Source organism: Ammospiza caudacuta, chromosome 6 (assembly GCF_027887145.1).
Source record: "Ammospiza caudacuta isolate bAmmCau1 chromosome 6, bAmmCau1.pri, whole genome shotgun sequence".
In the NCBI taxonomy this organism is placed as follows: domain Eukaryota; kingdom Metazoa; phylum Chordata; class Aves; order Passeriformes; family Passerellidae; genus Ammospiza; species Ammospiza caudacuta.
In genome coordinates, this window is record NC_080598.1 from 34,969,944 (window position 1) to 34,982,559 (window position 12,616).

The 12,616-nt window shown below is 34.1% G+C and overlaps 1 protein-coding gene across 1 annotated transcript in view; it reads left to right on the top strand.

The window, feature by feature from the left end:
- FMN1 (formin 1) overlaps positions 1–12,616 on the top strand; it is a 123,010-nt gene that overhangs the window by 29,242 nt on the left and 81,152 nt on the right. Inside the window, exon 4 of the mRNA XM_058807673.1 lies at positions 9,455–10,218. Within this exon, the coding sequence (XP_058663656.1) occupies positions 9,455–10,218 (764 nt within the window). The remainder of the gene's footprint in view (positions 1–9,454; positions 10,219–12,616) is intronic.

A 12,616-nucleotide genomic window follows, 5' to 3' on the forward strand; every position in this document is an offset into this window, starting at 1 on the left:
AGGCTGTTTTATCTGAGACTTTTTATTCTGCAATATTTTCTTCAAATTTTATAATTGGAATGTCTAGAATAGTATGGTGAGGCATAATTACTGTGCAGTATATGTTAGTTTAAAATAGGTGTGTCTTTTACACAAATACAGAGTCATTTCCATAATTGATCTTATACTTCTCTTTATCCATGTAGAATCTCTTTTTTTTTTTTTTTTGTTTTGATTGCACATGAGAACACCATTTTGGTAGAGAGACTAATCATCTAAAAATTCTCAAAACTTTAAGACAAAAGTTATGCTCATTATGAAGAATGAAAATTGTTAGTTTGTAAAAGTGTAGTTACTTTTTTTTTCTTCTCATGGCACTATTTGACTGAATAATATCTGTCGAGAAGTATTCATTGCTGCTCATTTTCTTTCTATAGGTGTGTATTTTTATCTTTGGTTGCTGTTTTCCACGAGCTTTACTAATAATGCTTTTTGCTTCAGCTTTTACTTAATTCAAATAATTGGTTGCAACTTAGCAACATATATCTTTGCTTTCTTATATAGTTACAAAGCTTTGTTATAATGGCTGATCTTGTAGCTTGGTTGCCAAAGAAATTAGCTCTTTATATGGTGAAGCAATGTTGACAGTAAACTCTCCTTTCCATCTCCTCCCCAAAAGAAAAGGAAGAAAAGCAGAGAAAAACAAGGTTGCATTACAATTCTGGCAACATCAGCCACACTAATAAAATCAAATTCAATGTTGGTTTACGACTTTGAATTTATGTGACTGCACAGGATCAAAGGATTTGTATCCCACTGGACTGCAAGGTCTATAGTTCATGGCAAAAAACCTCATCAAAAAGAACATTTTAGTAGTAGGGCTTTTCGTTTTAATCAGCCACAGTAATAAAAAAGCTGTTAGGTGTCCAAAAACATTCTCCCAAGATCAGAGACAACTTGCTCTCTACTACAATCAGTTTTCTTATTGGATCCATACTGCCTCTGTAGTTTTTGTCACTGAAACTTCATCTTCAACTTGTTTTCAGCCATTTTTTGCATTGCTTTCACATTTTACATGCCAGATGTAAAATATGCCACATCATCATGTAATTCCCTGGCAATTGAGAAATACTGTGGCTTATCTCAAGTAAATTATCATCAAAACAAATAATTCATATAGCATTTTAATTATCAGTCTATATTTCTACATATTGTATTTTAAAGTATTCTATTTGCAATGTTCAAGGTATTTTTTCCTCATTGCATATAATCTTCTGAACACCACCACAGAGAATAGGTGTCAGTATTTTTGTGTGCATAGTAACTGAGGCTGTCCTAAGACTATGGTAACAGCTGCAAGTGAGAAGTAGAGTAAGATAGTAACTACAAAGTTTCTGATAGGAAGGGAATGTTTGGATTTTGCATGCTAACTGTTCATGGTCCTAGTTCAACAAAAGTTTGAAATTAATTTTTAGCTTATGGTGTGGTTTCATACTTTGATTACCTTTGCCTCAGAGAAATTGCATGCAATATATCATTTACGTTTATTGGCGTGTTGCATTCCTCATTCCATTCTGCAGAATTTAAATGTTTAGCAGAGTTTAACAATATTTAGATATTTTGCCAATTAAATTGTCCACAAAATTAAGTTTTCCTGGAAATTTATAGGTTGGTGTCAATTTAGCTGGGTACCCATTTTTTACATATTATTCAGGATTTATTTTTCCTAGCATAAGCTATCTTGCATTTAGGAGAATCAACACATAGTCACTTTCTATAAGGATTGTTAGCTTTTGAATGGCATGACAGTTAGCTGCTACTTCTTGGCAAATTCTGGTGGGTGTGGTATTCCATTGTCTGGGAATTCACTGCTGCCTGAGATACATGCAGGCTTAAAGTGGGTTTTGTCAGTGAATATTTTCATGGGTTGATTGTTTTTAAAAGCATTCATTCAAATGAGAAACTTTAGTATTGGTGGGAATTTTATAGTTTAGCTACTGAACGTTTAAAATCCACATAAAATGTTAAATTATCCATTGTTAATATTTATTTATTAATAACCTGAAATTTACCCCTTTAAGCATATGTTGCTAACAGTTGGCTGTATTATGTATTATTTCATCTATTTTTTTAGAGTTTTTTATCATTTGTCTCAAGAAATAACATTGTTAAGCAAACGTGCCTGTGGTAAGAAGTTAGTGAATCCAAGGCATTAATAATTTTCTGTTTGATATAAATCAAGAAGAATGTAGATTCCAGTGAGATGTCTCTGTAGGCACAAAGATTCCACAGTAGAGTACATCACTTACTGGGTGGTGAAGTGGACATAATAGGGTTCTTAAATGTGGAGTGTGCTATGGAATACAATGAACATCATTAGAGATGTTTTTCTATGTATTTGGATTCATAATGCTTGCAGGATCTTGAAAGTTTACCAAGAAATTTCAGGGACACGTCAAGGGCTCTATCTGATTATTTCATTAGAAGTTATGGAGAAGTTATTTACCCTTTTTAATTGGGTTGATCTGAGTAAAGTGGTATGTATGTAGGACAGCTGTAGAAAAAGAACTGGAGGTGAGCTATGTGTTGTATAACAAAGTTCTCCAAGTGATTTAATTTGTGTAATCTTAAATTGTTAGATGGTGGTTCTTAACCATGAAAGGACTGAAGGAAGGATGTGTATATGTGTGGGAAAGAAACAATACCTAGATTAATGTTACTTGACAGAAACATTTACAGAGCAAACACAAGATAATAAGGATGAGGAGCACAAACTTTATGGCACCCTGGAGATAACTCTGTGAAGAGCATGGAGAAGAGCACGGAACATTAATAGATAATGGAAGGTCCACAGAGAGCAGCAAGAGAAGATGCTGGAGCTTAAAAGAATACAGGACTTTCTGCAGCCCGTAATGAAAGGGGCAGTTTGTATCTTATACAGAATAGTCTCTTAAAATACATAGTCCTGGTCAGCAAATATCTAGAGTGTCCTTGTCTCATAGATGTGCTTTGCATGGCTGTTCATACTCTTTGGGGAGTGATAAAAGTGGAAATGTGTTTGTTACCTTATACTTAGGAGGTCACTGGAAAGTTATCACTAGTGAGAAAGAATCAGAATCCCAGAGTCATAGAATATACTGAGTTGTAGGGACCCATGAGGATCATCGGATTCAGCTCCTGGCCCTGCCTAGAACACCCAAGGGTCATTCCATGTGCCTGATTCAATTCCTGTACCCGCTGTATTCTACTGTCAGCCTTTGGCTAGTTTATTTGTACATATTGAGTTTAGTGGATCTGTAAGGACAATGAGTAGGAAATAGCCAGGGGTTTTGTTTGTTTGTTGTCCCAACTACTTTTGCTTCATTTCCTCTATAAAGCTATATATTTATTATTTTTAAATTGGAAAGAGAATTGTACTCCATATGCATTGGCTACATTAATATTTAGAGATCTGGGATTGTTTGAAAGAGTTCAGTCATTACTTTTTTATTGTGAGGTGTAGGAACAATTCTTACTGTGTGCCCTTGACAGTGATGATATACCATATGTAACTGTTGTTTGTTGAGATATTTGTTAGAGAGGAATTTTCATTTTTATGTAAACTGGCATGGGTTTAACTTTTTTCCCCTGTGGAGAAATCCTTTGCTAAATCTCTGATTGTTGTTAAAATTTAAAACAAATGTATGTTTTTTCAAGGACACAGATTCAACAAACAAGAGCTTCTTTTCTTTTGTAAACACAATAGAAGAATAAAAAAGTGTGAACTCTTCCAAAAACTGAAGATTAAATTACTTAGAATGAACAAAACCAAGTTAGAGGCTCTCTCTGAAAAATTTGCTTTTCCTCTCTTTTCTGTGCACACTACTTGACTGGCCAAAATACTATTAAGAAAAAAAGCTGTAAAGTATATTAAAATAAGCTTTTAATTGGCAACTCAGTAATTCTTGTCTTTTTTTTCTCTTTTTTTCCTTTTTCCTTTTTTAATATCCTCCTCTCTAGAAAATAGCCATATCTTCTAACTGTATCCCTTGATACTTTGTGTCTTCTTTGTTCCCACTTTTTTTATTTTCATGGCTTGGCATAAGTAACTAATTAGACGTAACAATCACTGTATAAAAGTCAGAGAAGGGAATAAAATCAAGCTCACTTTCTCCTTAATATGTTATTTTTCCACCCTAATTAGAATAAAAACTTGTAAAAGTGTGTGTTTCTCAGTTAAAGAAGAGGTCTGTCTCTGATATACCTAGCACAGCTTTGTTCATTAAATATGTGTCATTTTTACACAGTCACTTTTCAGAGTAGAATTACACTGTAAACACTCGGGGAAAAGTATTAGGCATTGACAGTGAGCATGAACTTGCTAGTTTCAAAGCAAAAGTTATGCATGTTGCTTGTTCTGAACAGTATTTTAGGGAACTTTTTTATGATTTACTGTTAAAATTCTCAGGATTTTTAAACATTTTTGATGCAAATAAGTCTGGACTAATAAGTTAGCAACTGTTTTCTGAATGTAGATGGCTGTAAATTTATATTTTCCTTGTGTTCATACATACAAATTGTTCTACAGCTTTTCATATTAGAGCAGTTCTGTGCCATGGTTAAAAGTTTTTGTTCACATAAAATCACATTATATAAAGCAGTGAAACAACAAAAAATGTACTTCAGTTGATTGCGTTTAATTGACTGTAATTTACTATATTGACCATATGAAATGAGACTGTAATCTTCCTCTCACATATCAGAACACAGTGGAAAGCTGTCACATTGGTATTGAGATTTGTCCTTGTCAATCCACATTTTAATTCTAAAGACATTTAGACAACCTGTTGGTTACATGAATGAGAGGATTTGGTCTTTTTCTTTTGTGATTAATTTATGATTTGTCATCTGATACTTTAATGGTTAATGACAGTATTGTACATGGATTCAATATTTGGAATTTTTCTTCCTTGACCATATGCTTCATCATTTCCTAGGTCCCATGGGACCAAGGCTGAGTTGTTGGCATTGTCAGAAAATATAATTTGCCTCTTTTCTCTGTGTTGTGTCAAGTCACTTAGCAGGTGCAAAAAGGAGGTCACTGGAGACGTACACCAGAGGGATGGGTGTAAAGGGAGAAAACAGGAAGACACTAGACAGCCAATCCAAGCACTCCTGTTGTTTTCCAGGTTACAGTGTATTAGTATTTTTGGATATTTACATAATCCTCTTACATGTATTTTAGTAAAGAGAGGTCTTTATTTTTTTAGGGATGGCTTTTATTTTACCCATTAACAGAAGGAATTTTTTTAGGCAGAGGGTAACACAGGCCTTCTAAACTTAAATATAAATGTCTGTGTTTGAGGGATCTGAGAGTCAGCTGGCATCACTTGCTTGGTGAATTGATTTTACCTAAGGGAAAATGGATCCTGTCCATTTCAATGGAAGATACCAGACAAATCTCGACAAATTAAAGAAACTGATTTGTAAGTACAACTGCACTAGTGAGTCTTGAAAAGCAAAATAGACAAGAACCTTCTTTAGTTAGAATCAGAGGTGCAAAAAAGCCTGCATTTCAAGCAAGAGCAGATTTGGAGGCAAAAGACATTTTATCAAGGAGGATAGACAGAACTGCCTGTTTATTCAGCCTCTTCAAAATGGGTATTGGGTGGAAGCAGAGAGCTATGGAAGAAAGGAAAATGAGGTACATTAGTCAGGAAGGCCAGTTTTAGAATTCAGAATAGAAAAGGGCATTTGACAATACTCAAGCTGAATTACGTCTTGCAAAGGAAATTTAAGGGTTCACTGAAAGTATTTTTCAGCAGTGAAAGCAGAAAGGAACTAAGGAAACAAGGGGAGCATTATCCAGTAAGGGTGAGGTGGAGACAAAAGGCATTGTTGATTTAACATAGAAAATTAAGACCAAATGAGCTGCCCCGAATTTCAATAGCAGTGGTCATGAACACAGGGACAGAATTTCTCTTAAACTGAAAAAACACACAGCTTTTAGTACTGAATAAAGCACAAAGATTACTTCTTTTGCATATGACAATTCTTTTTATCCTAATACAGCATTGACTCAATGAGTCTGTGATGTGCTGTCCTTTGCAGATCTTTTCCCCATAGAATTGCCACACCACTGATCAATCCCTTCTGTGGCTATGTACACTGCAGCCCTCTTTCTTGAATTGCAGCATGTATATTTTCATACTGTTTCCTTGTCTGATAAAATTATTGTGAATTCTGAATTTTGACTGTGTACTTTAGCTTAATAGCATAATATTATTTGCCTATTATTGACAATTAATGCAAGAAAGATTGTGCCAAAGTAAGGAAACTTTTTTCAGTAGCACATTGCTGTGTGAATTAGACTTATGATACTCACAAGGTACTTTCAAATTGATGATTGAAATCTGATTTCAGCACATTAGAGCTTTTTCTTTTAAACTAGCAGTATGAAAAAAAATAGTAATAAGGCTTTATTGAAACATTCATGCTTCAAATATGGTATTTGTAGAAGTAACCTGGGAAAAATATATATCTACTTTCATGGAAATTTAGGCAGCTGTATCAATTCTGTGTGTGTGTACAGGAGAGAGAGTAATATGTCAATGGCTGACTGGCAAGAGTCACTGATACAATGGAAAGCCAGAGAACCTCAATAGACCAGGGCTTGAGGGCTTAATTTGATACTCTCTGTAAAAGCAGATTATTGCTGCAAGAAAATGAAATGGTCAGGGGAATAGAAATACGTTCCTTGCAATAGCTTATTTGGTATTGAATGTAGCTATACAATCCAAATTTCTCAAATGAGTGCTGCTGGGAAGCAAGCAACCAGGCTCCTATACCAGTCAGCAAAGTGGCAAATGCAGTTTTCAAATGAAAAGAAATATATCTAAAGCTTACTGATGAACATCTCCCACATTGTTCTTTGTAGTCTTGCTTTCATTTTAAACAGCAATTTTACAGAAATTTTCTTTGATAGGATTCAAAATCCTCTACCCTTCTTCAGAAATAATGTTCATTCATGTATATAAGCTTTAGTTTCAGCTGCTTTCTATTATCTTCTGCTCCTCCAGCCTTCCTCCCATAACTTCCCTCCATCAAATACCTTACTTCCTGCTGAAATAGTTCTACATTTCATCTTGCCTAAGATAGTTGTGACCAACTACTACATTTTGATGATGTTTGCTCTCCATTCGATTTATCATATGACTTTAGAGCATTTTATCTCATTTTAAGAAATATTTTCCAGGAAGCATGCCTTTATTAAGAATATGTATGTATTATTTATGCATGTATATATAAAATAGCACATATGAATATTCATATGCTTGACACTTGTTAAAAGTATTATCATAGCTATATAAGGTAATCTTACTTTGGTGAAGAAGACTTACTTTGAGATGAAAAGTAATTAAAATAAAATTTGTTTCTTATTACTAAATAGAAATATTACTTATTTTTTGTTATTACTAATGCTTAGTGTTTTTAGCTTTAATTCTTGTTTATAGGGTTTTTTCAAGTTACAGAAAATAATTCTGAAAACATGCAAGTTTTATGCTTTTTCTTGCTTTTCATTCTTTCACCTCAAATATCATTTTGACTTTAAACTACCAATTTTGTATTGTAAATTAAAACTGGAGATCTGTATTTGGAGATGCTTATAATACTAACACAGTTGCTTTTATGCCCATTTAAATGTAATAAATAGTTTTGTTAGATACTGTGCTTCTTTTACATTGTGTTTTTAAGGTGGCTTCAGATTTACTGCTGGGAAAATCTTTAACGTTCAAAGTAGATTGTTCTGTGAGGCAGGGTTTGATGTCCAATAGGAGCAAAGCACTATGATAAAAAAACTCCAGTTAAATTCCTTAAGGCAAACTTATTTCATTACCTCATTTATGGATCAGTATGCCAAGTTTAAAAAGAAAGGCAATTTCTTTGGAGCAATTCAAATGGCAGAAAATCTTGTGATAGTTGAATTGAACTAATAATAAAGATGAGTGCCAATAGATTAATAGTAGGAAAAGGAAGAAAGCTAAGTAAATTTATTGTTATAATATTTGTTGTGAGTCATCTATAAAACTAACCAAAATTGGGTTGTTTCCAATGCAGATCTGTTTGATTCTCTCTGTAAGACTTCAAACTTGATTTCCCACCTTTACACTTGCCAGTGTAAAGGAGCATTTTATACCCAGTGTGTTCAGATTGTTTACTTTGGATTTTGTCCTACAAAATTGATTAGAATCCAAACTGATCATACTCCTGTAAGTATGCGTATCTTGTTTGCATATCTAGTCAAACTTCATTTCACAATATAAACCCACAACTATTACATTATATTTTCCATGTTGAGCTACAGCTATGTGACTTGGATGCACATTACTTAATGCTGTAAACTAGTAGCTCTGCCCTAATACTCAAGTTGGAATGGTAAATAGGGAGTTCTGTGTTGCCACTTCTGACAAGCACTTCATGGGAATTTTAAGTGTAAATTCCTGTGCGTGTAGGAATTTGGGAAAATCACAGTTTATTAGCTGTTTCTGTTATGAGGTTGGCTTCCCTTTTGTAGAGGGATCCTGGAAGAACCATGAAAACTCTCTTTCAGGAGTCATTGCCTTGCAAAGAATCATGGTAATATCAGCTGTCTGATTGTATCATGGCATAACAGAAAATAACTTGTAGGGACCTGATAACCTGAAATAGCAGTATTGGATTGTATTGGATTTTTTAAAGGAGGTATTTCTGTGCCAAATGTTTTGTATCTTTCTCATATATAGTAAGAAAAGTGGGTTTTTTTCCTTACTTACTTAGTTATCCAGTGAAATTGTCTTTATTCTCTTGGTTCTAATGTTTATTTTCCTGAATTGTAGATTAAAATATATCTAGAAGAAATGAAATTTTAATCTAATTGCAGAGATAAACTTCAAGAATTTATGTGTACCTCTGTGAATTTTATTGATGATAACACTTAAATAGATTAAGATATTGTTTTATTTAATGTTTTATCTTGAATGAATTTCAATCTCTGTTGTGTTTAATCTATTTTTTACTTCCTAACATGTTATCTCTCTATATATGTTTATATAACATATATATGAAATGAAATAAGCAATAAACTCATGTCATTAAATAGAATAATGTTTGAAAAAGCTACCTTTTTTCTAATATACCATTAATTATTGCATTCAATTAAAAACTGGTAAGTCTGCTTAAAGATAAGGTACAACTTAAAATTTGCCCAAATTGATGTTCTGGATTTTTCCTTACAAAATATATTTTGTTGAAAGACATCCTGCTTACATTTCTTTAAAGATTAGTAATTGTCCAGTTATATGATAGCTTGCAATAGAACCATTTAGAACTGGGAAAGAGAAGTATTTCCCACTTTGATTAAGAACATAGCTCAAATGTGAAGATTTTTAACAAACTACGAAATAAACACTTAAAAAAATATTTGCACTAACGATGTTTTTTTATTGTTGCTCTGCAGTCTCAGTTTGAACTCAGGGTATTCCATATTCGTGGAGAACATGCTGTCTCAACTGCTCAGCTTGAGGAAACCATTGCACATCTGAAGAATGAACTTGATAATAAATTAAACAGAAGAAATGAAAAAGCAAAGGATATTGGTGTTTCTACTGAAGATGATAACCCACCAAAGGCATACCGAAATGTATGTATACAGACTGACAGAGAAACTTTTATAAAGCCTAGTGAAGAAGAAAACAGAGCTGTGAAAAATAACCACATAGTACCCAAAAAGCTTAATATTTCTTCTTTGACACATAGTATATCTGCCCAAAGTGAAAATAAGGACAATTACAATGTACAGTCATCAGAAAGTGTCTTGTCTTGTCAACCAAAACAAATGCTGCCTCCACCACCACCACCTCCTCCCCTTCCTGATTCTTCACTGTCTGCTGTAGTTCCTCCACCACCACCTTTGCCAATGGGTCCAGCTTCACTGACATCTCAGTTTGGATTGGGTCCACCGCTGCCACCTCCACTTTCTGAAGGCTGTAGGAATTTTCAAGCACCACCACCACCGCCACCCCCACCGCTTCCGGGGCTGGGACCTCCTGTTCCTCCTCCACTGCCTGGATCTGGGTTACCTCCACCCCCTCCACCTCCTGGGCCTGGGTTGTTTTTTAATAGCACTTTATCTTCAAACCAAGGTCCTCGAAAACCTGCCATTGAACCTGGCCGTCCCATGAAGCCTTTGTACTGGACACGAATACAATTGCAAGATAACAGGTAAAATATACTTACTTGGACTTGAGCTGCTGCTTACAGGTCAGTGTAGAGACAGGGAATTTACATAATTCTAGAAAAAAACCTGAATCAGTTCTAGAAGTCTGAAAAAATAAGTTGTTCTAAAATATCATATTTAAATTAAAATTGTATGTATTATAAATGAAAACTTTTTGCATCATAACAAAAGCATGTTTTATTTTGGCTTTTTCTCCTAATAATTCAAGCGCTGAATGGATAACTATAGTGACAGAGTGCTTCCCAGATTTAGCACTAAAGCATAAAAGGGTAGCCAAGAGATTAGAAAGATTTTTTTTATTTTCTTAAAATTAAGTCTGTGTTTGCAGTAGAATTGAAATGTTAAAGTTTGGTCAGATGAGAATTTAGTTTCGTTTTTGTTTTCCAGTCACTTTGTGATCCATTCTCCAGAGAACTATATTGTGTCCTCCTCTGTGATTCCAGTTCTAGAAACTGGAAACAGTTAAACTGGAACCTAACCTCTGTGCATAATTCTGTCAGAGCAGGAAGAATAAAGCATGTGTGTAAATATATGCAGCTAAGCTACCTGCAGCATGAAGTGTCCATTATGGACAAGTCTCAGTACTGATAGAGACCTCTACAGCTTTTAAAAAAATAGATATAAAATTTTGAAAAGAATATCCCCCTTACTGTGATGTAGTGCAGGGATAGAATCCCAGATGTGTTTGAGGGAGGGATGCCATCCAGAGGGACCCTGATATGCTTGAGTAGTGGGACTGCAAACAAGTCCAAGTGCAAGATCTTGTACTGAGCTGGGGCAACTCCCAGTATCAGTAAAATCTGTGATTAGAGGAGGTAGATTTGGGTAGAGTATAAGGAAGAAATTCTTTACTGTGGGAGTGGAGAGGCACTGAAAGGTTTCCAAGAGGAGCTGCAGATTCCTCTTTCCTGAAAGTGTTCAAGCCCAGATTGGATGGGGCCCTGCAGAGGCTGGTCTACTACAAAATACACTGTTTTGTCAATTAGTTTGGAAGGGGTCATTTTGTGAACAGGCATAAATAAACAATTTTTGGCCAGGTTTGTTTGAAATTATCCTACCATCTTTTTTTATGCTACCTGTTTATTTAGCTGACAGGAGAAAAGCAGTTCTCCCAGTCACACTTTCTGAAACAGCATTAGGACCTTACTGCCACAGTTACGCAGCTGCTCTTTTTGGATTTGACTGATACTGACTTTCCTTCCTGTGTTTATTACTGTAATACAGAGCTCATTAGGAGGCATGGATCAAAAAGGATTTTTGGGGGATGCTTAAGTGACACAGACTTTTATTTTAATGAAGAGTTGTTCCTTAATTCAGGTCCCGTATTAATGCAGATAATGAAATTACATTATTATTGGGATCTTAAAGTTCAAACCATTATTATCTGTGTTCAACATTGTTAGCCTAGCAGCAGTTACCAAGATGCTAAATTTAAAGATTTTAATAAGCTAAATTATATTACTATAGCCATAATGCATCATAATATGTGCTATACAGTATATACACACAGTATGTTACTTATTATTATATTATTATTGTTACATTATATTATTAATATAATGTTAATTTTTAGAAATTATTATAATTTATTCTGTAACAATGATTTTTATAAATTATGTATTTATTTAAATTTTTTAGTATTATAATATTTTATTTTCAGGTTTTTCTATTATATTTAAACACGTTTGAAGTAAATAACTTCATAGCAATTAAGTGAATTTAAATATGACTTTTATTTTACTTTACAGCTCTGAATTTATTTTGATGAGAAAGTACCATTATTCTGGTGTAATAAAACATTGTAAGATGTCAATATTTTATATAAAATATCTGACAAGAACAAAGAAATTACTGAAATGTCAGTTGTATAGTCTTAGTTTTTCAGAATTAAAAAGAATTGAAATTTTTTAGAATTGAAATATTTTGGAGCAGGAATCTTGAACATTTCGTTTTTACTTTCCCAGTATTTCTTTGGCATAATTGTTTCATAGTGTATAAATAGTTAGTCCATAAATAAACTTTATTGAAATTCTTCCCATTGAATCAATTAAATAAAAGTTTTCTTTCTGAGACAGTGCTGGTTCACCAAGTTTTTGCAAGGTAAGGGATAATTCATAGCATTCTGATGAACTGCTAGTTACCAGATGTAATGGTCCAGCATTTTCCTGGTCTGTATTAGAACTGGAAATTTCTTCAAGGATTTGCTGCTCAGATCAGAACCTGTCCCGGACTTCTGTTTGCAGAGCCAGAAAGAATCCTTCATTCTTCAGTATTGCTAGCACAACTGTCCTGGTGCAGGGACGAAAACTAATATCAGGAAGCATGAAGCTGTGGAGCTCTAAGCATGTCCTGTGACATAGAATATGCTGCGTCAGCAGATGT